The sequence below is a fragment of the Pelobates fuscus genome, chromosome 1, assembly GCF_036172605.1.
Source record: "Pelobates fuscus isolate aPelFus1 chromosome 1, aPelFus1.pri, whole genome shotgun sequence".
NCBI classification, from domain to species: domain Eukaryota; kingdom Metazoa; phylum Chordata; class Amphibia; order Anura; family Pelobatidae; genus Pelobates; species Pelobates fuscus.
The window spans coordinates 406614651-406641186 of record NC_086317.1 but is presented as its reverse complement, the minus strand read 5'-3'; the positions used below and the strand labels follow the sequence as shown (position 1 = coordinate 406641186).

General features: G+C 45.9%; 1 protein-coding gene across 2 annotated transcripts in view; it reads left to right on the top strand.

Moving 5' to 3' along the window:
- The window catches only part of PFKM (phosphofructokinase, muscle), a 103422-nt gene that overhangs the window by 8278 nt on the left and 68608 nt on the right, over positions 1-26536 (top strand). The window contains exons 1-3 of one of the 2 annotated variants that reach the window (XM_063428167.1): positions 5290-5397; positions 7301-7354; positions 25904-26002. In XM_063428167.1, coding sequence (XP_063284237.1) covers positions 7345-7354; positions 25904-26002 — 109 coding nt within the window. In that variant the 5' untranslated portion in view covers positions 5290-5397; positions 7301-7344. Of the gene's footprint in view, positions 1-5289; positions 5398-7300; positions 7355-25903; positions 26003-26536 lie in introns of those variants that run through there. The other variant, XM_063428165.1, reaches the window with a different exon arrangement.

The following is a 26536-nucleotide window of genomic DNA, read 5'->3' as shown; positions in this document are numbered from 1 at the left end:
GGGGAGGACAGTAGGTCCCCCCCCCCTCGTTATCTTTATGGCCCCCACCCGCCGCCCAGGGGGGAGACAGTAGGTTCCCCCACCCGCCGCACAGGGGTGGGGGCCTGAGGGGGGAGGACAGTAGGTCCCCCCCATTATCGTTATGGCCACCACCCGCCACACAGGGGTGGGGACCTGGGGTAGGAGGACAGTAGGTCCCCCCCCCCATTATCGTTATGGCCACCACCCGCCGCACAGGGGTGGGGGCCTGGGGGGGGAGGACAGTAGGTCCCTCCCCTCATTATCATTATGGCCCCACCTGCCGCTCAAGGGTGGGGGCGGGGGGGAGGACAGTAGGTCCCCATCCCCCCATTGTAATTTATGGCCCCCACCCGCCTCGCAGGGGTGGGGGACGGATAGTAGGGATTTTATTTTACAGTGAGCAACCACAGGCTGCTTACTGTTTAGTAGACATGCCGCGAGTAGGGGCATTGGGGAGATTTTATTCTCCTTTATACTATTATGCAGTGGCGGATCCGGGGGGGGGGGGCAACGGGGCAATTGCCCCCCCCCCCCCCCCCCGAGATTCTCCCCTGCCGGCTAATGCAGGGCTGACATTGCCCAAGTGCCAGCCCTGCATTGTGCCTGCAGACCGGGGAGGGAGATCAGTGATCTCCCTCCCCGGTCTGCAGGCACATTACTGACAGCCGACCGGCAGGGGAGGGAGAGAGGACCCGGGAGCTGTTACCAGCAGCTCCTCCGGGTCCTCCTCTCGTGAGATTTGGAGCGTTGCCGCGGTTACCACGGCAACGCTCCAAATCTCGCGAGAGTGAACTCTAGCCCTGGAGCGCGGGCTAGAGTTCACTCCTACCACTGGAACCACCAATGAACCCACCTGGACCACCAGGGAACGAAAGATGTCCCCCCTCCTCCCAGTAAAGGTAAGAAGGGAGGGGGGACATAAATTATATATTAATTTTAATTAAATGTAAAAAAAAACACACACACATTAAAAAAAAAAAGCCCCCCCATCCTTCTTCTACACACACATTGCCCCTGCCCCCCATACACACACACACACACACACACACACACACACATTGCCCCTGCCCCCCATACACATACACACACATTGCCCCTGCCCCCCATACACACACACACACATTGCCCCTGCTCCCCATACACACACACACATTGCCCCTGCCCCCATACACACACACACACATTGCCCCTGCCCCCATACACACACACACACATTGCCCCTGCCCCCCATACACACACACATTGCCCCTGCCCCCCATACACACACACATTGCCCCTGCCCCCCATATACACACACATTGCCCCTGCCCCCCATACACGCACACACACACACATTGCCCCTGCTCCCCGCACACACACACACATTGCCCCTGCTCCCCGCACACACACACACATTGCCCCTGCTCCCCGCACACACACACACATTGCCCCTGCTCCCCATACACACACACACATTGCCCCTGCTCCCCATACACACACACACATTGCCCCTGCTCCCCATACACACACACACATTGCCCCTGCCCCCCATACACACACACACATTGCCCCTGCCCCCCATACACACACACACATTGCCCCTGCCCCCCATACACACACACACATTGCCCCTGCCCCCCATACACACACACATTGCCCCTGCCCCCCATACACACACGCATTGCCCCTGCCCCCCATACACACACGCATTGCCCCTGCCCCCCATACACACACACATTGCCCCTGACCCCCCCACACACACACATTGCCCCTGCCCCATACACACACACATTGCCCCTGCCCCCCATAAACACATTGCACCCATATACACATACACTGCCCCCCATACACACACATTGCCCCCCATACACACACACACACATTGCCCCTGCTCCCCATACACACACACACATTGCCCCTGCCCCCATACACACACACACACATTGCCCCTGCCCCCATACACACACACACACATTGCCCCTGCCCCCCATACACACACACATTGCCCCTGCCCCCCATACACACACACATTGCCCCTGCCCCCCATATACACACACATTGCCCCTGCCCCCCATACACGCACACACACACACATTGCCCCTGCTCCCCGCACACACACACACATTGCCCCTGCTCCCCGCACACACACACACATTGCCCCTGCTCCCCATACACACACACACATTGCCCCTGCTCCCCATACACACACACACATTGCCCCTGCCCCCCATACACACACACACATTGCCCCTGCCCCCCATACACACACACACATTGCCCCTGCCCCCCATACACACACGCATTGCCCCTGCCCCCCATACACACACGCATTGCCCCTGCCCCCCATACACACACACATTGCCCCTGACCCCCCCACACACACACATTGCCCCTGCCCCATACACACACACATTGCCCCTGCCCCCCATAAACACATTGCACCCATATACACATACACTGCCCCCCATACACACACATTGCCCCCACATACACACACTGCCCCCCATACACACACATTGCCCCCACATACACACACTGCCCCCCATACACACAATGCCCCCACACACATACATTGCCCCACACACACACTGTAACTGTCACACACACATACTGACCCACACACACACTGCACCCCTGACATATGAAAGTGCCGCCCTCACGTACACACTGCAACCTTCACACACACACACTGCTAATACACTGTCCCCCTCACACCTCACACACACACACACTGCACCCCTCACACATTGCACCACTCACACATACCACTGCTCCTCTGCCCTACTACAGCCCCATTTCCCAGAGGACCTCAGGTAAGTTGTCAAACAGTTCTTAAACAGTTTGACTACTTACTCTGCGAGGGGGTCTTGGCATTATTGGCACTATAACCACTACACTGAGCTGTAGTGGTTATTGTGTCTGGATTATTTATTTAAATAATCTACAAGTGCCCCTCCCGAGATTAGGCTCTGGATCCGCCACTGCTATTATGGGTGTCATATTGACCCCCATAGAGTGAGGGGGGACCTGGGGGGCTTATGAAGTGGTGGGGAGCACTGCTCCCTGCTGCTTCTGTCTTTACATATTACAAGGAGGGAGCTGCACGCCGGTAGCTCCCTCCTTGTAATAAACTGAACGAACAAACGAACACTGATACACAGTGTTTGTTTGTTCGTCTGATTTTTCTATTCATTCATTCGTCTGTCTGATGAATGAATAGATGAAATTCCCGTTCGCATGTCCAAGTGTTTCACTGGGCATGTGCGGGAATCTCAGTGCTATCTAGTGTGGGCAGATGACGTGTCCCACAGGGACTTCACCTACCCACACAAAGATGGTCGCGCCCTGAATATAGATCGGGGCAGAAAATACAGATTAATAAATAGGTAATCTGGGGGGCTTAGGGGCATTTGGGGGTGACTAGGGGGTCAATTGGATGTAGTGGAGGCAGGAGGGGGGTTAAAAAAAAAAAACGGGATTCGGCATGACAGTGTCGCTTTAAGTGGACAGAAGAAAAATCTCAATCAAATCAATATTTGTTGGGACCACCCTTTGCATTCAAAACACCATCAATTCTTCTGTGTACACTTGCATACAGTTTTGTTAGGAACTCTGTAAATAGGTTGTTCAAAACATGTTGGAGAACTAACCACAATTCTTCTTTGGATTTAATCAGCCTCAATTGCATCTATCTCTTTGTGTAATCCCAGATAGACTGGATGACCATTTAATGTCTAATTGTATTAATTTTAGATTACTATACTCTGTATACATATAGCAAGTAGCAAATATTTGGCCTTCTAAATGAAATTGACATTTGAATTGTTCAAGGGCAACATAGCAGTATCCATTACAGAATATATAATTGATTAATCATTCAGACTTTACTTTGCAATGTATCTTGGCTGTTTCTTAACTTGTACCTGACCAGCTTACTGAGTGTTTCTTTTATATTGTGTATGTTTTGGTAACAAATAACAGCCTTGATGCCGCTTAGAAATCTTTATTATCATTGGGATTTTTTTATATTCACACTCTACAAACCAAAGACTTGCCATTCAAAGTTTTTTTTTTTTTTTAGTTGCTTTCACAGCCTTTTGAAGTGCATGATGAGTTTGAGAGTTTAAACTTGTGGAATTCTTATACATCCCCTGCCAGCACAGTAACTCTACATTACAAAAAAAAAAGTTAACATATACTCCAAATTAAATGGATAAGACATAAAAACAGTTGTGATTAGGTAAGTGTGTGTATATACAGCTCTGGGGGGGGGGGGGGGGGGGGGGATTAAGAGACCACTGCAAAATTATCATATGTTTTGTTTTACTATTTAAAGGTATGTGTTTGAGTAAAATTAACATTTTCATGTTATTCTATAAACTACTGTCAACATTTCTCTCGAGTTTTAAATAAAAATATTGTAATTTTCAGCATCAATTTGCAGATTATGACAACTAGTCAAAATAAAGAAATGGCAGGGTTTTCAGAGATCAAATAATGCAAACAGAAAATGTTTATATTTATTTTTTTATAAAACACAATATTAATGTTCTAACTTAGGAAGAGTTAAGAAATCAGTATTTGTAGAAATAACCCTGACTTTTAGTGACTGTTTTTATGCCTCATGGCATGCTCTCCACCAGTTTTTTTACATTCTTGTAGAGTGACCTCATGCTACTCCCGGCACTAAAATTCAAGCAGTTCAGATTTGTTTGATGGCTTGTGCCCATCCATCTGCCTCTTAATCAAAGATAGTCTGGAGATTAGGCTGGCCATGAGAGTATCTCGATCTGGTGATCCTCAATCCTGGCTGTGTGGCATGGAACATTGTCCTGGTGGAATAAGCACTCTTCAGAGTTGTGGAACAATGTCAGAGCAGAAGGAATCCTGTTTTCATCCAAGATAACCTTGCACATGGCTTGATTCATGCATTATTCACAAAGATGAATATGACAGATTTCAGCCTTGTTGTAGCACCCCCATATTGTCACCTATCCTGCACCAAATTTAACAGTGAGCAAAAGACACTGTGGCTTGTAGGCCTCTCCAGGTCTCTATCTAATCATTAGATGACCAGATGCTGGGAAAAGCTGAAATATGGACTCATGGGAGAAGGTGACCTCACTCTAGTCCAATCCTTATGGTCTTTTGCAAACTTCAATGTGGCTCATCTTTGATTCTCATTGATGAAGGGCTTTTCTAGTTGTCTATGACTTCAGTCTTGCCCTTACGAGCCTGTTTCAAACTGTCCACACCCTGCACTTCACCCCAGTGACATCTGAATTTATCTTAAGGTCATCCCAGTCGTCCCAATCAGTAATTAGTTATTTTCGTAGGTTTGTTGTCCCCAATATCTGCTACTTGACCTTGTTCTTGTGAACTGCCATCTCTGAAATTGTGAGTATGAAGCAACCTGATGCTCACTGTATCCCTCTGCCAGTAAAGCCAGAATTTAACCCTTCTTTTCCTCACTTAAAACAGTTTTTTTTTTTTCAAATCTTCTGGAATGGATTTTGGTTCTAATTACTTTTGAAGTACTGCTAGCACTATTTTGCCATCCTTCTGGTTCTATTACAAGAGTTAGTGGTGACCACTTATGTGGATTTTACACTTTTCCACATTAAATGGTTATTGTAGGCATCAATATTGGTGTATAGATCATGCCACTGTAGTCTCAGTGCACAATTCTCTGCCATTTATGAGTTAAATCATGTTTGTTTCCATTTACGCAGCCCTAGCCACCCCATTCCCTGATTGTGACTCCTGCATGTAAAAAATATATTTGATTTTCAAATAATGTTAACTTACTTTAGAGCCCTGTAAAGAGAGCCCTATTTAGGCTTTCTCTATTGCAAGTTCTGTTTAATTAAGATTTTCTTATCCCCAGCTATGTTAATAGCTTGCTAGACCCTGCAAGAGCCTCCTGTGTGTGATTAAAGTTCAATTTAGAGATTGAGATACAATTATTTAAGGTAAATTACATCTGTTTGAAAGTGAAACCAGTGTTTTTTGTTTTTTTTATGCAGGCTCTGTCAGTCATAGCCAGGGGAGGTGTGGCTAGGGCTGCATAAACAGAAACAAATTGATTTAACTCCTAAATGACAGTGAATTGAGCTGTGAGACTGCAGGGGAATGATCTATACACTAAAACTGCTTTATTTAGCTAAAGTAATTTAGGTGACTATAGTGTTCCTTTAATAACCATGCAATAAAATACAAAAAGAACATACAGCAAAATAAAGTACAGTATCTAGTGCAAGTTGGTAGAAGAAAAAAGGAAATGCACTTGCAGTGTATAGAGCTTAAGTTAGCTCTACTTTAATGCGCCTAGGTGGTACAATCCCCGCCTGGGATATCTATGTGTTCTTTAATCCAAAAGCAAGTGCTCCAAGGAGTATGCAAAATAAACATAAAACAAATCCCAATCTTATGTAGTATATTTGGATATTGAGGTAGAATAGAAAAAAATTGGAAAAACACTCATAGTGTATGGAGCCTCTTAAAGGCTCCCAGAAAGCAGCAGAACGTGATATTAATCCTCACTTAAGGATCTTGTTGTCTGTTTGAGGATTTAATTGTGTATTATGTAGAAAATGTAGAATAAAAAATATAGTGCTCGCTGTTATAAATAAACAACAATAAAAGTATTGGAAAGGTACTCACTGCTGTGGACCAAAATAGAGGTTTTGCTTAGTCCACAGGGCTCAGGTTCACTGCCAAAGCAATATGTTTTTAGGCTCAGTAGAAAAGTCTTGTTTTAATTTCATTACATATCTATCAACATCTGAGAATTCCTTAAGGTGCTACTACCTTCTTTCATCACACACATCTTTTATTGGGCCACAACAGAGAGACTCTGGTTTGGGTTGTCTGCGCTGTCTCCAACACTTAACTAATGCGCTAGAAACCTGCCACCCCTGTATTTTAGATCTGATTAAAATCTGTATGTTTTCACTATTGATCATATTGTTTTATCCAAAGCTGCAGATAAATATACCAAGTATAGCTACTGGAAGCTGAGCTTAAGTGCATAGCTGATAATCATATGCTAATAAAATAAAAAATCGTCTCATGAATGTGCACTGTGCAATTGAAAAACATGGCAAAAATAACTAACATTGGAGGGCCTTGGTAACTAAGAAGACTCCCGCTTGAATGTGTATTTACATACACACGATATGCTTTGACTACATATAAACACAGAATATGTGGTACAGAGGATATTTAACCTTTTTAGAAAAAATAAGGAGAAAAACACCTCTACATTTAAAGTTATTTTTCTTGTTCCCTGTTGAAACAGATAACCTTGCAGATCAGGAGGAGAGTGCTCAAAGTTCCAGTAAAATGCAGACTGGTAAGAAATTTTATTCTACACTTTTTCATAACTACTGTGGTGCGGGGTTTCTTGCCCCAATAATGTTGTTGGTATTTTTTTATTTATTTTTTTACATTCTTTATTTTAACGTTTTCCAAAGTACCGGTACATATTTTTTTTTTTAATGGTATACAAGTTGCTGACAATTCTGGATACAACAGTTTACAAGTAACAATGTATAGTCCAGTCATGGTAACAGCGCCCACTGCATCCCATTATTCCAGCGGGGGTTCCCTTGGTTGTTCGGGCCCCCCCCAGGGTGAGCTTCAGGGACGACCCAAACCCGGGGGTCTGCTTTCTGTGTGACTGTGTCCCTGAAAGGGGGGGTGATAATTAAGCGTTATCGCTAATGACTGGGACCATCTCTCTGCCCCTCAAGCTGCTGGGGACTACTTTGCCTCTTGGCCTCCCATCCCGGGCCAGCCCTTTGCAGGGCAGGGGACCTTGTCCACAGTTAGCTGATGTGTGTGTGTGTGTGTTATCATGTGAGGGTTTGACTGTTCCCCCACTCCTGGCGTCTCTATCAGTGGACGAGGAGCGGTGGTGGGCGAATGCCCTTTCGTTTATGTTCGCCCCCTCCCTCCGACCCGCAGGTCACTGCGGGCCTCCCCCCCTTTCCATTGTCTCCCGTCATCTAAGTCACCGAGAGCTTCTCTCAGGCTGGGATAAAAAGGGGTATGCCAGTCTCTTGTTCGTGGGGCTTATGTTTGTGGGTCTGTTTAGTTTGGAGTCATGGATGTTGGGTTGGCATCAGAAATCTCAACAACAAAAAATGAATGGCCCCGCCTTGATACACACTAATTGCCACATGCAGATACAGTTAAACCCATACACCATTCCAGAATACACAGATCCACACTGCTGGACACACATATACACAATATCAGGCACACACATACACAGATTCCTATTATCAGACACACATTAATAAATACACAATGTCAGAAACATACAGTGTCAGACACACATACATACATACATACAGATATAGTAAGATATACAAACACAGTCAGACATATGCATACACAGATCTTGAACCTCATCCCTTCACAATAAGCAACAGAAATATATCCCCTGCCCTTACCCTCTACCCACCTAGGCAGTCCTACCTCCATGCCATAGATTGCAAACTGTTGCATGGAAGCACAGTGTGGTAGCCAGAGGGTGGCAATATGAGGAATTGCCATATCCACAGCCCCTGACCCACACCGTTCTGCATCAGAGCCATCTGCAGCTACATAGTAACCCTAGGGGTAAGTGATATCTATGATATCACATCCTCCAGCATTACTGCCTGTGAGGGAGCTGTGCAGGTTCCCATCTGACCTGAAGGCCCATGATGCTGGCCAATGTGATCTAGTTAGGGAATCAGGACCGGTGCTAGGATTTTTAGTTACACAGGCGAAGATGCATTTTGGTGCCCCCCACCCTCGTTTAAAATAAGGTTCATACAAACACAGAAATAATCATACAGAGACATACAGACACAGACAGAGACATACATGCATACAGAGACATGCAGGCATATAAAGACATACATACAGAGGCATACCGTCATACAGACACATACATATATACAGGTATACAGAGATGTAAGGAAACCAAGTTTAACCAAACCGAGTTCGGTAGTTTCCTCCCGGACGGTCAGAGCCTAAAGTAGCGAGAGTCCGGTTCGGTAGTTACAGGAACGAAATCCATACGGAATATAACAGCTGCATAAGATAATTCCCTTGTTACAGCATACGAATTCCAAATAACAGTCAGAGTCCAGGTTCAAGATACAAGCAGAACTAACGTTTATTCACACACATGGCTTTTTATGCAGGTCCCCATGCAAGGGGACATCCCACAGGGAGGAGTAACATTTATCCAATCCCGAACAGTAAAAATATAAAACACACCCAATACAAACAGGCAGTTCCCTCCCCTAGTCCTGGAGATAATCAGGTCTGATATAGTAACAACCTAATTATCTCCAGGCTGAAAATTCACTATTTTCCCCAATTTCTGGAACACCCCTTTATACCTGGGGTATCCCCACAAATACTATATCCCCTGATAGCCCCGATCCGGGTGACCAACATATCCAAATTTCACCCGGATCGGTTCAGGGGTTCGCAAAAAGTATGGAAGTCCTTTGTGACCGGTCCACTGGGGGCGGACTGCCCAAGATAGTTCCAGAGGTTCGTGTGGTTTTGCCGGTCACTTCAGAAAAAGGGAAGAAATGCATAAAAGTACCGAATGAATTCCCCTGGCTCCTAGCAGCGATTGTTCCCCTCATTCGTGTGCATATTTGTACCGAATAGCGCTCTCCTAGCTAATCGGTATCACTAGTTCCAGCGTTCGCATGATGGAGACCGGTGATTGGGAAGTCGAGTGTCCGATTTTAGTTCCAGACACTCGACGACCAAGTCCCGCTGCCTGTGTTTGGCGAAAAAAAGATGGCCGCGGTTTTCTCTGCCACGTGGCGTTCGACAGTACGAACGCTGACCGCACACATAGAGGGTGAAAGTGATGCCGGCTTTGAAGTTAAGTGAGCCAGGGGTGGTCTCTGTTCGGCAGTCCCATCTGCCGAATGAAAAGTACACAAAAAAGCAAGAACTATGCAACAAAATATCGAATAATATAGTCATTTCTTCACACTGCTCCCCTATAAGTCCATAGGTCGGCATACCCGCCTAGACCCTGTCGGGTTGGCTTGGGGATGTCCGAGAAAAGTAGCGGTTTAGGAGTCCAGTTCGGTCTGGCGTGACAGGCCATCCGCATTACCATTTTGTTTTCCGGGCCGGTACTGCATAGTAAAATTATAAGGTTGAAGGGCTAGGCTCCACCGTAATAGCCTGGGATTGTCTCCAGCTACCCGGTTAAGCCATACCAGGGGGTTGTGGTCCGTCATAAGGGTAAATGCCCGCCCATACAAATAGGGCTGTAGCTTCTTGAGTGCCCACACGAGGGCCAAGCATTCTTTTTCTACGGTGGCATAGCTGACTTCTCGGGGTAACAGTTTACGGCTGAGGTATGCCACCGGGTGTTCCATGCCGTCTGTGCCCACTTGGCTTAGCACGGCTCCCAGTCCGAACATGGAGGCATCTGTGTGTACAAGAAATTGTTTAGTGTAGTCGGGTGCTGCCAACACAGGAGCCTCACTCAATGCCGCTTTAAGCTTCTGGAAAGCGTCCGTGCACTCTGGGGTCCAGGAAACCTGTTTGGGGAGGGCCTTTTTGGTAAGGTCGGTGAGGGGTTTGGCCAGGGCGCTGTACTCTGGGACAAACTTTCTATAATAACCGGCCGTCCCTAAGAAAGCTAGTACCTGGGTTTTGGTCCTAGGTTGGGGCCAGTTCGCTATGGCCTCTACCTTCGCTGGCTCTGGACGCTGTCTACCGGAGCCCACCCTGTGGCCGAGATACTGTACCTCGGCCAGACCTACGTGACATTTGTCGGGTTTTAACGTGAGCCCTGCGAGGTGGATTCGTTGGAGTACTCTGGACACATGGCCCAGATGGTCTCCCCATGTGCGGCTGTAGACGGCAATATCGTCTAGATACGCGCATGCGAAGTCCTGAAACCCCTCCAGGAGCCTATCGGCCATCCTCTGAAAGGTAGCCGGGGCATTCTTCATCCCAAAGGGCATAACCTTGAATTGGTATAGCCCGAAAGGGGTGACGAATGCCGACTTGGGGATGGCCGCAGGCTCCAAGGGGATCTGCCAATAACCTTTGCACAGGTCCAGGGTAGTCAAGTAGTTCCCCCCCGCCATACGGTCTAAGAGCTCATCTATTCTGGGCATGGGGTAGGCGTCTGTTATGGTACGATCGTTAAGCCTCCGATAGTCTACACAGAAGCGCGTGGTACCGTCGCGCTTCGGTACTAGTACTACCGGGGAGGCCCAAGGACTTTGCGAGGGTTCTATTACCCCTAACTGTAACATATCCCTTAACTCGGTGAGCATACTCTCACGCACTGCTTCCGGGATCCGATATGGTTGTTGCCGCAGTGGCGTCTCTCCCTGGGTTTCCACGCGGTGTACCGCAGCGGAGGTATAGCCTGGGGTGGCTGAAAACATCTCTTGGTATCTCTGCAGCAGTTGCGTGGCCTCACCTTTCTCCAGGGGGTTTAAATTTTGACCCAAGCTTACTTGGTCAATAGTACAGGGAGCGGTGTCTAGTAAATCGGGGAGGGGTAGTCCCTCACTATCTTCTGTGGCGGGTGCACACACGGCGCCCACATCCTCTGTTCTCTCAAAGTATGGTTTGAGCATATTCACATGGAAGGCTTTGGTCAGCCTTTCATCTGAGCATTTGCTCACGATGTAGGTGGTCTCGCTAACCCGTTCTACTACCTTAAATGGTCCCTGCCATGCGGCTTGTAGCTTATCCTTTTTAACTGGCCTCAAAGCTAACACCTTCTGCCCTAATTCTAGTACTCTATCTTGGGCTCCCCTATCGTACCATTTCCTCTGGTCCTCCTGGGCCGTCTGCAGGTTCTCCCGAACCGATGCGGTGAGCGCCCGCAGACGGTCCCGGAACTCCAGAACATACTGGACGATAGGGACTCCCCCCTCGTCTGTATTGCCCTCCCAGTGCTCCCGTACGAGCTCCAGTGGGCCCCGAACTTTTCTCCCATACAGGAGTTCGAAGGGGGAAAACCCAGTGGAGGCCTGGGGCACCTCACGGTAGGCAAACAGAAGGTGGGGGAGGAATTTTTCCCAGTTCTTGTGGGACTCCGTAAAGGTTTTTAGCATCTGTTTTAGAGTGCCATTGAAACGTTCACAGAGCCCGTTAGTCTGGGGATGGTACGGGGCGCTGAACAGGGGTTTCACTCCACAGCTCTGCCACAATTGTTGTGTCAGGGTAGCCGTGAACTGAGTTCCCCGATCGGATAGGATCTCTTGTGGGAAACCTACTCGGGTGAAAATCTGAATAAGGGCTTCGGCCACGGTCTCGGCCTCTATATTGGTGAGGGCGACTGCCTCCGGGTACCTAGTGGCGTAGTCGACCACGGTTAGTATGAACTTTTTGCCCGACTGGCTGGGTCGGCTGAGGGGTCCTATTAAATCTACCGCTACTCGGTGAAAGGGCTGTTCTATAATGGGCAATGGGTGAAGTTTGGCCTTCCGAAGGTCTCCCCTTTTTCCCACCCTTTGGCAGACGTCGCACGTCCTGCAGTAATACTTGAGGTCCTGGGTGACCCTGGGCCAGAAGAAGGTTTGGGTTAACCTGTCTCTTGTCTTTTTAACCCCTAAATGTCCTGCTAGGGGAATGTCATGACTGAGTTTTAACAACTCAGCCCGGAATTTACGGGGTACAATTAATTGTCTTTTGATGACCTGGGTGGCCCCCTGTCCCACCCCCTCGGTCACTCTATACAGTAACCCCTTATACCACTCAAACTTTTCGTGCGGGTTGTTCCCTGGGGTAACGGCCGCTGCCTTCCTATAACCCTCTAATGTGGGGTCGGTACGCTGCTCTTGTTCAAACCCCTGGGGGGTATCCCAGAAAGGAAAGGTAGGATCGGGTAAGGGGGGTATTTCGACTCTTACCTGGTTTTCCTCAGAGTGCAGCGGAGCTTCCAGTCTGGCTTGAGCTCGGGTGGTAACTGGGTATGCCTCGGCAGGGGGGTCTCGGGCCAGTTGGGAGGTCAAGCATCCTACATCATTCCCCAACAAAACCTCGGCGGGTAGTTCTTGCATAATCCCCACCTCCAGCTGTTTGGACCCGGAACCCCAATCAACAAGGATATTAGCGGTGGGCAGTTTGTGAATAGCGCCCCCAGCCACCCTCACAGCGACTGTGCGTCCGGTGCGAGCTTGCGCTCTGATCGTGTGAGGTTGCACCACAGTCAAAGTAGCCCCAGAGTCTCTCAGAGCCCGGGCCCCCACGCCATCTACGGTAATCCATTGGCGGTGGTGGTCCCGGTTGTCACCCCCAGCTTGAACTGGGTTGACCTCGTGTAATACACTCCACTGTTCTTCTTGGTTAGGAACACCGGTTGTGCCTTCCTGTTGCACACAATGAGCAGCTGCCCTGGGTTGTTGTGGGGGTTGCCTTTCCCAGCTTCCCCGGTTTAAGCGAGGGCACTGATTCTTGTAATGCCCTGGTTGCTTGCAATAATGGCACACTGCAGGAGGACGTGGTGTGTTTGCTGGGTTCGGTGAAGGGTTACTCATGGAGGGTCTAGGAGGGGTAGGGGTTGTTGGAGCCTGGTAGTTAGGCTTAAAAGGTGGTCTGCTCACCCCTTGCTCCTTCCTCCTATTATCTTGATACTCATCCGCTAGCCTGGCGGCTTCCTCCACAGTTTTTGGTTTTCTATCTTTAACCCAGTCTTTTATGTCCTCTGCAGAGTGATTAAAAAATTGCTCCAGTAACATAAGTTGCAAAGCATCCTCCAGAGTGGTTGCTTGGCAGCCCTTCATCCAATTGCGGGCCGCCCGTTGTAGCCGAAAAGCCCATTCCGTATGGGAATCTCTCCCAGTCTTCCTCAGCTCTCTAAATTTTTTCCGGTATGCCTCCGGAGTTACAGCATATCTGGCCAACAAAATGTCTTTTACTTTTTCATAATTATGTATGTCCCCCTCAGGTACTGCTCGCAGCGCCTCGGCTGCTCTACCGGACAATTTACTGCTAATGACTGCAGCCCATTTTGTGGAGTCTAATCCCTCCAGCGCACATTGACGTTCAAAGTCTTGCAAGTAACTGTCAATTTCCATCTCATTGTCATTAAACGATTTAAAGGCTGCATAATTTACCTTCTTTGGTATCTCCCCAGTACTTCCCGGGGAGTGCAGTAAATCTCCTTGTGCCGGCCTATCCCGGTCCTCTCGTTCTTTTTGCGCTTGTCTGGCTTGTGCCATGACCTGCAAAAGCGCCTCTGTAGTTGGGTTGGGTCCCAATAGACTGACCATCCATCGGATGTCCTTTTGCATCACGGTTTCTTCCTCTTGATCCATCTCTGTATTACTGGTATTATCGCTCTGTATTAATTCCGCAATTAACGTGGCTTTTGTCTTGTTACTTGCCACTCTGCCTCGAGCTTCCAGTAAATCTTTTAGTGTGGTTCTTTTAAGTAGCTGGTACTGCTGAGCCATTCATTCCCTTGCTTGGTTTGTAACGTCCATTCGGGATTCGAATCCCTCCGCTTGCCACCAGTTGTAAGGAAACCAAGTTTAACCAAACCGAGTTCGGTAGTTTCCTCCCGGACGGTCAGAGCCTAAAGTAGCGAGAGTCCGGTTCGGTAGTTACAGGAACGAAATCCATACGGAATATAACAGCTGCATAAGATAATTCCCTTGTTACAGCATACGAATTCCAAATAACAGTCAGAGTCCAGGTTCAGGATACAAGCAGAACTAACGTTTATTCACACACATGGCTTTTTATGCAGGTCCCCATGCAAGGGGACATCCCACAGGGAGGAGTAACATTTATCCAATCCCGAACAGTAAAAATATAAAACACACCCAATACAAACAGGCAGTTCCCTCCCCTAGTCCTGGAGATAATCAGGTCTGATATAGTAACAACCTAATTATCTCCAGGCTGAAAATTCACTATTTTCCCCAATTTCTGGAACACCCCTTTATACCTGGGGTATCCCCACAAATACTATATCCCCTGATAGCCCCGATCCGGGTGACCAACATATCCAAATTTCACCCGGATCGGTTCAGGGGTTCGCAAAAAGTATGGAAGTCCTTTGTGACCGGTCCACTGGGGGCGGACTGCCCAAGATAGTTCCAGAGGTTCGTGTGGTTTTGCCGGTCACTTCAGAAAAAGGGAAGAAATGCATAAAAGTACCGAATGAATTCCCCTGGCTCCTAGCAGCGATTGTTCCCCTCATTCGTGTGCATATTTGTACCGAATAGCGCTCTCCTAGCTAATCGGTATCACTAGTTCCAGCGTTCGCATGATGGAGACCGGTGATTGGGAAGTCGAGTGTCCGATTTTAGTTCCAGACACTCGACGACCAAGTCCCGCTGCCTGTGTTTGGCGAAAAAAAGATGGCCGCGGTTTTCTCTGCCACGTGGCGTTCGACAGTACGAACGCTGACCGCACACATAGAGGGTGAAAGTGATGCCGGCTTTGAAGTTAAGTGAGCCAGGGGTGGTCTCTGTTCGGCAGTCCCATCTGCCGAATGAAAAGTACACAAAAAAGCAAGAACTATGCAACAAAATATCGAATAATATAGTCATTTCTTCACAAGAGACATACAGGCATACAGACACATACGTACAGACACATACATTTGTACATACAGAGACATACAGGCATACGGACACATACATTTGTACATACAGAGACATACAGGCATACAGAAACATACAGACACATACATTTTGTACAGAGACATACAGGCATACAGAGACATACAGGTATACAGAAACATACATACAAAGACATACAGGCATACAGAGACAGACCTACATACATACATACATACATACATACATACTTACAGAGACATACACAATTACATACTTACATCAGTTCAATCTTGTCCCCTGGATGCATGCTGTCTGGCTCCTTGGAGTCCTGTCCTGCAGCCCAGCCCCATCACAGGGCGCCAGCCGCGCTGTGTGGTACACAGGGAGCAGGGATATGATGTCATTCATATCCTCGCCCCCTCCACACAGCCTGCGGCAGACACCAGGGTAGGTGCAGTGACGTACACATGGGCCCCAGTGCGCAAATTGATCCGTTCCCCCCCCCCCCCCCCTCGCGCTTACTCTGCGCGGGCCGGGGCCGCAACACATGGCGGCGGGTACCTGGTCGCAGGGGTTGCAGGGCTGTGACCCCTGCGACCGTGGTATGTACGCCAGTGCATGCAGATGCACACACAATTAAAGGACCACTACAGACACCCAGATCACATCAGCTCAATGAAGTGGTCTGGGTGTCAGGTCCCTCTAGTTTTAACCCTGCAGCTGAAAACATAGCAGTTTCAGAGAAACTGCTATGTTTCACCGAGGGTTAATCCAGCCTCTAGTGGATGTCTCACTGACAGCCGCTAGAGGAGCTTCCGCTATTCTAAAACACTGAACGTCCATAGGAAAGCATTGAGTAATGCTTTCCTATGGGCGGTTTGAATGCGTGCGCGGCAAGAGCATTCGGAGCTGAGAGGCGGAGGGATCCCCAGCGCCAAGGGAGTCCGGCGCTAGAGAAAGGTAAGTGCTGAAGACACACACACACTCTCACGAACAGATGCATACACACCAGCTAACAGACACACATTTACTGACAGACACACTCAGCAACAGACATACATACACACTCACTTACAAAACATACACTCTCACTGACAAACACACTCACTAACAGACATCAAACAGACTCACTAATACACACACAAACACACTCAGTAAGAGACACACAGTAACACACTCACTAGCAGACACACTCACTGACACTCACTAGCAGACACACACACTGACACTCACTAGCAGACACACACACTGACACTCACTAGCAGACACACACACTGACACTAGCAGACACACTCACTGACACTAGCAGACACACTCACTGACACTAGCAGACACACTCACTGACACTAGCAGACACACTCACTGACACTAGCAGACACACTCACTGACACTAGCAGACACACTCACTGACACTCACTAGCAGACACACTCACTGACACTCACTAGCAGACACACTCACTGACACTCACTAGCAGACACACACACTGACACTCACTAGCAGACACACACACTGACACTCACTAGCAGACACACACACTGACACTCACTAGCAGACACACACACTGACACTCTCTAGCAGACACACACACTGACACTCACTAGCAGACACACTCACTGACACTCACTAGCAGACACACTCACTGACACTCACTAGCAGACACACTCACTGACACTAGCAGACACACACACTGACACTCACTAGCAGACACACTCACTGACACTCACTAGCAGACACACACACTGACACTCACTAGCAGACACACTCACTGACACTCACTAGCAGACACTAACACTCACACTAACACATGTTTTTTTTTTTAATTTAATCCCCCAGCCTCCTTACCTTGTTGGAGTGCTGAAGGGATTCCCTGGGGTCCAGTGGTGCTGCTGGGCTCCTGGGCGGGCGGGTAGACATGCTGGCAGGCGGGCACGCGCGCGCGAGGGAGCACTCTCCCATGTGTGCTTCCTCTTCAGCTACCTCGCGCACCGCGTAGGGATGCCGGCGCCGGAAGATGACGTCATCTTCCGGCTCCGGTATCAGTATGCGGCGCGCGAGGGAGCTGAAGAGGAAGCACACATGGGAGAGTGCTCCCTCGCACGCCCGCAGAACCGGGCGCTCGGCCACGCTACAATAGGTCATCGGTTGGAGGGGAGCGCAGTGCGCTTCCCTCCTTCCGGTCAGCCTGATTTTGCGCCCTAAGGCGGCCGCCTGGGCCGCCTTATGGTAGCGCCGGCCCTGTAGGGAATACATATATAACCTAGTTCCCCAACCAGACTACTAAGTACAGCAGGGTCCATGCAGACCTTTGAGCTGGACCAGGCCTTTAACCTGTACTTCCCAACAGTGTTAAAACTAGACTAAAACTAAAACAATTCAGATGACTAAAATGACTAAAACTAAATTTAAATTTGTCGCCACAATTAACACTGCTTCCCAATGGCAGACCTGTCCATGCTGGTAGTTTAATATATTAAATTGGAGTAATGTATTTAAAGTTGTTGTTTTGATTGCATTAGTCCATTTGAATGATAATGCTCATCAGAGAGAATATTTGTTCTCTGTCAAACCTGAATTTATAAACGATGAGCTAATGTTTCTTCAGTACCCAAATATAAAGGTAAAAAGCAAATGCACTATTTGCAGCATGCACCTTTTCACTGTGGTTAATGCAGGGGTAATAGTAACACAAAAGAGAAAGAAATTAGGGCTACCCTACCAAATGCAGTAGTGCATAGTTAGTGCTACAAACAATTTATTGAAGGACACAAAGTATGAACAGATATTTCGGATTTCCCCTTTATCAATGCAAAATGTCCTTGAATAAGAGTTACACATTTGCTGAAATATATAACAAAATCATATTTCAGAAACATGTCTGATACAATAACATAGTAGTAGCGGGAATAATGGAAAATTATGGACACGAGGGAGAAACTTTCAACTTTCTCTTAAATTGCAAGAGAAACAGAAGTTGATAGGAAGGAGATCAAATGAGTCTGGATATGAGAAGTAAGGCTGGATATTGAGGGTAAGTGTGAGGTTTAAGATATTGGTTCTGAGCATAATTTTTGGGTTAGATGTGACTGGATGAGGGAAGAAGTAATTACAGAGGTTGCTGAGAGAAATTCGGCTGAGTTGATTGGTCAGTCTGAGGTACAGAAGAAGTAAGTCCTAGGGTTGGAATTGGGAGGCAAAATTAGACCAGTGTAGGGTTAATAAATTCAGTGGATACCAAAAATAATATTATAATAATAACAATACATATCCATTAGTTCATATGACTATAAATAATACTTATACTTGTTTAAGATTATGTAATATACCAATCAATATAATTTATAATTTTCCCTACTTTGAAAACATCTGCTTTAGTCATGTAGAGCAGCGTTTATTTGCAATCAAAATAAAGTTAAATTAAAATGCTGCTGTATGACTTTGTAAACATGTTTCTGAAGATGAATTACTTCAAAGCTATTGCCAGCCTGGGAACTGGCCTATGTGAGTACAGAGGTCAGTTGTAGGGATGGGGGAAAGTTAATTTCCTACGACTGTTATTGTATCTGAAATGAAGAGTCCTTGTACAACTATACTTTATTTCTGTGTCCATGTGTCTCTTAAACCTATAGATTAGGGGTGGTCAAACTTCATGTTAAAATTTCAAAATATTCAAGAGAAATAAAAGAAAGTTTGTACTCGCTTATTAATTTTGTTCTCTTGATTTCTGTTTATTAGTGGAAAAGAATACAACAAAAAATGAGTCATAGCAAAAGTACAAAAGTACACAGTAGTTTGAATACTGAGGTATGCTCCTGCATAGGCAGCCTCATTTTTTTTTTTTTTATAATAAACAGGTTAGGCAAACATGTCTAAGCCTGATACAAAACAATATTTAATTGTGTCTCATTCCACCCCAGCATCTCCATTCATGTGTCTCATTCCTCCAGGGTCCCCATGTGGCTCCCCCAGTGTCCTCGTGTCTCATTTTCCCAGTGTCCCCATGTGTCTAATTACCCCCAGCACCTCCATTCATGTGTCTCATTCCCCCAGCGTCCCCATGTGTCTCATTCCTCCAGCGTCCCCATGTGTCTCATTCCCCCGGTGTCCCTATGTTTCTCAATCCTCCGGTGTCCCCATGTGTCTCCTCCCACCCAGCACTTCCATTCATGTCTCATTCCCCCAATGTCCCCATTGTGTCTCATTCCCCCAATGTCCCCATTGTGTCTCATTCCCCCAATGTCCCCATTGTGTCTCATTCCCCCAATGTCCCCATTGTGTCTCATTCCCCCAATGTCCCCATTGTGTCTCATATCCCCCCCAATGTCCCCATTGTGTCTCATATCCCCCCCAATGTCCCCATTGTGTCTCATATCCCCCCCAATGTCCCCATTGTGTCTCATATCCCCCCCAATGTCCCCATTGTGTCTCATATCCCCCCCAATGTCCCCATTGTGTCTCATATCCCCCCCAATGTCCCCATTGTGTCTCAAATCCCCCACAGCGCCCCCATTGTGTCTTAAATCCCCCCCAGGCATCCCCATGTGTCTCATTCCCCCAGCATCCCCATGTGTCTCATTTGCCCCCCAGCATCTCCATTCATGTGTCTCATTCCCCCAATGTTAACACCAGATGTGGCTAAGGTGCTGGTCCATGCCACTGTTCTCTCTCGCCTTGACTACTGCGTACTACTGTGCGTCAAACTTGTCTGTTTACAGTTACGTGTTTGTTAGTCCACCAATTGTAAAGCGCTATGGAATTTATTGTGGCTCTATAAATATTACAATAATATGTCTCATTCTCCCAGCCCTCAAAGTGTCTCATTTCCCCCCCACCCATTCATGTTTATCATTCTCCCAGCTTCCCCATGTGTCTCATTTCCTCCCAGCGTCCCCATGTGACTAATTTCCTCCCCCAGCACCTCTGTTCATGTTTTTCATTCTCCCACTTTCCTTATAGAAACATAGCATGTGACGGCAGATAAAAACCATACAGCCCATCTACTCTTCCCAATTTTCTAAATACTTTCATTAGTCCCTGGCCTTATTGTAAGTCTAGGATCACCCTATGCCTATCCCACGCATGCTTAAACTCCCTCAGAATGTTAGCCTCTATCACTGCAGTTGGAAGGCTATTCCATACATCCACTACCCTCTCAGTAAAGTTACTTGCTGAAATTATTTTTAAACCTTTGCCCCACCCTCTCTCAGAAAGCAAGAAGCTATCTACCTGTGCTAAGCCAAGAGGTGCAGGGCTTGGCTCATTGGCTGAGAGAGATCAGCTGATTCTGTCAGCCAATGAGCTGGGCCTGCATGGCCAGGCTTAGCTCAGACAAGCTAACTGAAGCTCCTAATGGAACTGGTAACAGTGCCAGTGAACCCCAGGTTAGAAGCCAAACCATTCTAAAACCGTGTGACTACTTACATTGGAGGGATGCCAGGGCACTCCTGGCACCATGACCACTACAATTCAACAAAACAAATTTGCAATCAAGAGCAAAGGGAGGTTGAAATGAACACTCCAAGCACCATAACCACTACATTTCACTTTAAACCGCACTTGCTTTTAGATTATATGTTTGTACAAGCAGGGTCCTATTTAAAGTGGCTCTGTCACTTTGCAGGTTTTCTGTTTCTCTGTTTTCCTGACACTATATACTCCTTAGGACCCCCCACATCCTCAGGGCCCACCTCCCTTGGTGTTGAAGGGGTTAAAACCCCTTCAGCTTCTTGCTTCTTTAATCCAGCGCTGGTGACCTCTTTTCCCCCGCCGACGTCAGCTCCCGAGTGGAGCCGCGTGCGCATTCAAACAGTCCATAGGTAAGCATTTCTCAATTTTCGCATCCAGCGTCGCAGAAGCGCCTCTAACGGCTGTCAAGAAGACAGCCACTAGAGTTTGGATTAACCCTGCTATGTAAACAATGGCAGTTTCTCTAAAACTGCTGTGTTTACATCTGAAGGGTTCAAATCTGGGCGACCTGGCACCCAGACCACGGTGACTATAGTGTCCCTTTAATTTACATTTAGTTTTTTTTAGTTACACATTCGATCGCATAGGAGTTACTTTTTCTTATGGGGTTTCTGATCTTTGTCAGTCTTTGGCAATGGGTGGAGCTTATGCAAAGTATCATTTCAGTAGCTAGGCTAATTTACCCACAATCCATCAGTAAAAAGATTCCCAAGGAAGAGCAATCTGCAGACATCAAGACAGAAGTGAACAAAATGGCAGCGCCCAGGTATCAAGATCCAGCACATGGAAGAAAGCATAATAAATAATGACAACTGGCAAGGGAGTAAAGTTATTAAGATACAAGGGGCATAAGGGAAAGGAAATAAAACATGACCGTGCTTTAACCCATTGCTCCTATTAACACTTGCAATAGTTTTTCTTTTATTTGCTGTTGACTCTATAGAAATGTCAGTAGTAGTAAAAACAATTAACCAGTTTGTACATGACAAGATTTTCTGAATATAAGATAGCTACGATTTTACTGGGCATAACAAAAGCAAAAGAAACAAAAGATAAAGCATTTTAATATAGTTTGCTTTATGTATTTCATCAAGAAAGCTAATTATTTTATGAGACTGCAATACCTATGAAGTTATCTATACAAGTCACTTATAGCAACAGTTTGAAGGATCTTTCATCTATTCAGTACAAGCACTGTCCACATCTAAAATCATAAATGGTAACACAATACTGAACGCTCAATGCTAATTACTACTTCTCACTCGATCTTTGAAGCAAATGGCGGGAAAATGCACCTATCAGTGACCTGCAAAATATATACTTAATATGTATATTCTGTATATATATTGCAGTACACTGCCCAGTTTTGCTCCCTTTTGGTTTGTCCGAATAGTTTTTCCAAAATTAATTGAATTTATGCTAGTAACATTTGTGAGTTTGATATGATCAGCTGAGTTAACACAATTGACCAGAGGGGGGCACATCAGTTATTCATTAAAGGGACTCTCCAGTGCCAGGAAAACATATCCATTTTCCTGGCACTGCAGGACCCTGCAGTGCCCCTCTCCCTCCCACCCTCCATCCCATGTTGCTGAAGGCCGGTGGGGGAGACCTAATGTGCATGCGTGGCAGTGGCCTCGCGCACATTAGACCTCCCTATAGGAAAGCATTATTTAATGCTTTCCTATGGGGTTCTGGCAACGCTGGAGGTCCTCATGCATAGCGTGAGGATGTCTGGCGTCGTTTAAAACACTTTTTGTGTTCTAAGAACAGGAAGTCCTCCTCTAGTGATAGACAGCCACTAGAGGAGGACTTAACCCTGCAAGGTAATTATTGCAGTTTTATAAAAACTGCAATAATTACACTTGCAGGGTTAAGGGTGGTGGGAGTTGGCACTTATACCACTCCAATGGGCAGAAGTGGTCTGGGTGCCTGGAGTGTCCCTTTAAAATACCTCTGTGTCCAAAACAATCTCCGGAAGATTGACTGTCATTAATTCGTAATCAATTAATAAAGGGATGGAGGCATATTCATTTTACTAGTTTCTAAGTATGAACTGGGCTTATAATATTTGCTGCAAACATAGGGTTTTTTCATTGCTGTTGGTAAGTTTTACTAACAAACCTTTACTCACTAAAGTGGTTATTGCTGGCAAGTAGGAGTTATTTTCCAAACAACAAAATATTAGCAATAGTAAATCAGAATTCAAAACTGATAACTCTTTAAACAAGTCCCACAGACCTTCCAACTGTCACAATTTTACCTGATTTTGTTCCCTGGTTTCCTGCTGTTGGGGACACTGAAGAATGTGTCTATAGAAAGCCTTGTTCTATAGCAAGCCTTGCTCAATGCTTAGGGCACTAGGACCATGCGGAGTGCCTTTAGCATCGTCTGCTCTAAGTGGCTCGGCCTGCATGATTGGCAGGCAGTCTGGCATGCTTGTACGCCAGGCTGACCTGATATTTTATGGGGTTTCATTTCCAGGCAGGCCTGCCAACTTTGGTTGGCATCACTGTTGAGATTCACATGACTGGCTGGTAAGGTAAAGTACAACAACCCTACACACAATGCCTACAGTAGACAAATGGCAAGGTCAGGGATTCTAGAAGTACACAATAACGAGAAGCCAATCTGGGTCAAGGAATACGGATGACAGAGTAGTCAGACAAGCCAAATCAGGAAACCAGGAAATCTCAGAATAAGAAACCCGCTATTGCAGGGGTGGGCAATCTGCGGCCCTCCAGATGTTTTGGACTACATCTCCCTTGTTGCTTTGCTAGCATTATGGCCCTAAGAGCATTATGGGAGATGTAGTCCAAAACATCTGGAGGGCCCCTGTGCTATTGAGATCACAAGGAAACCACAACATGGTACTGAACAGATGGAAATTTCAAGTAATTGTAAGTGGAGCTGGCGTTTCTTTGATAGCCGCACCCACAACATGAAGTGGGCAATTGCATTGTAGTGATGATGTCACAAAAGCAGCGGGGTTACTGCGTTTGGCGTCAGAAATGTTAGCAAAGGAGTTTGAGGATGTGTAACCGCTGAGTTGCTCACTTGGTGAAGGGGCACAAGATGAGTGACATACAGCAAGAGTATTTATCTTTACATTGGCCCACTCTCTATTACCCCGCCCATTGGCGTTACACTTCACGGGATGCCAATGTTTGGGGGAGGGGATTTGTCCTATAGAGAATAATGGAAGAAATTAAGTCCTACTTCTTACAGACTGATTTCCATGCTTATCAATACATTTTAACTGCTGCCACTGACATTTAAACATTAACTACCAAACAATATTAACCACCAAGAAAAAAGAAAAAACAGTATAATACCATATACATATGTTCAAAAATGTCTATTTAAGCATATCAAGGGCATGTGCCGTTCAAATGAACAATTTTACATAAAATAAAATGGAACTTTCTGAAGTTTATTCCTGAAGCCTTAGCCATGCCTCCTCTTTTAACCCCTTAAGGACCAAGCTTCTGGAATAAAAGGGAATCATGACGTGTCACACACGTCATGTGTCCTTAAGGGGTTAACAAAGCAATGTATGTATTAGACATATTTGTAGTACATACTTGGTTCTGCTAATGAGAGATCAGCATGGGCAGAGCTGCTGACATGACTCCACCTAATAGACACAATCACTGCCCTCATATTATCTGCCCCTTTTCCTGTTTGCACGGCATTGAAATACTCTACAAATTAGAGGACAGTGATTGGCTGTTGAGTGGTGTCAAGTCAGTAGCTCAGCTCACACTCATCTCTCATTGGCCGCACTACAATGTTTACCTCAAAATAATTCTTGTGGAAACTAAAATTTAAGCCAAGATTGATAAACTAGTCATATTTCACTAATGATAGGGGGGGGGGGGGGGGGGAATAGTGGAAAATATTAATGTGAATGTTTTCCTTGTTGATACAGCAACTTTCTGAGGGAAATACACAGCAAAGATAAATGGAAGATGGGAAAATAGGCATGTAAAATGCTTTGTGTATAAACTTTTATAATATATTGTCATGCTGTAGCATTAACTCCAAAAACGCAAGGGAGTCTAGGGAATCTAAAAGCAGTAAAAACAAATTGTGTTATATGCCTAAAATGTTCAAATGAATAGCTTCCAAGTAACTTAGGTGGAACACATAATGGAATCACATAAAATGTGGGAGAGCAAGATATTGAATACCATAGCTCTTTGGTTTTCAATTCACCACAATAAAAGTTTAGTTTACTCAGAGTATGGGAATGTACCCACAAACTACTCATTTTACGATGTTTAAGTGCAACACAATTCAATGATTTGCTTTCATATCAACCAAGTATACATCTGTTTTTAATTTGACAGTTCACAGCTGAACACAAAGTTATTGTCACCAGAATATTTGTAGACTGCATTATCTACTTGTTTACAATTCACTGTATGTTGTTCATCTAAGCAGGTTACATATCTTACTATTCCATTTTATGTTTCTACGGTGGAATTAATTTCCCTATTTAAGCACATAATTGTCATTATACTATAAAAAGAAAACAATATTTTGTCATTTGAAGTATATTCAAAATTTATAATGATGATTATTTTAATTTTTCAGTTTCCAGAAACCAAAATGATTTTGTTTGTGTCCTAATAATATGCATAGCAGTTTTGGATCACAGGGATTAAGTGTGGCTGACCGTGCACAAAAAGTAACCCACTGTGACATTTTGGCTTGCCATGCAGGGAATAGTTAAATGCTAGAGGATAGTGTGACTGTGCTTAAAACATATCGTACTTCTCAGGGCTGTGTTAGACCTCAAGCTGCAAGGAGACGGGCAGTAAGCTGGTGTACTGATGCACGGTTTTGTGTCGATTTACAGATAATACAATGCAGGGGACTGGGAAAAAGCACCAGGATGCCCAAACTCTTGGAGTTGGCAAGGCCATTGCTGTACTTACATCAGGAGGAGATGCACAAGGTAATTAATATGTGGTTTATATTCACTTCTCAATATGTGTATGTATTGCATTAACACCATAGTGCAATAGTTTGGTGTAGAGCAACTACTAATTTTCCTGGAAAAAGTACCTTATCTCATGTGTTCAGAGCAGAAGGTGTTGCTGGACGTGTGTATGGCTTCTATTGTTAAGCAGCTAATCTATTAGTAACCCAGTAGATCAGTACTTTTGCTTCCTAACTGTGTGTATAGTCTGTTTCTACCATAGGATCAGAATAGCAAGCCACAAAGCCAGAATATTAGCATGGATTATAGAATTTACTGTAAATGCATACAGTACTTTCATTTTAGAGTATTGTGATTTGTGAGTAATATTAAAAAGAAAAAGCAATAGCATGTAGACAAGGAAGTGTAAATGTTTTCTATATTGAAAACTAGTAGACAAGGCATCTATTTTCAGTGCTAGTGGAAGAGTGCATGGTCTGTGACTTTATTTGTTGTGTCTGGAGCTCTGCTTAGTTACTGTGAGAACTGCAGCCTGGTTAGGAGCATATC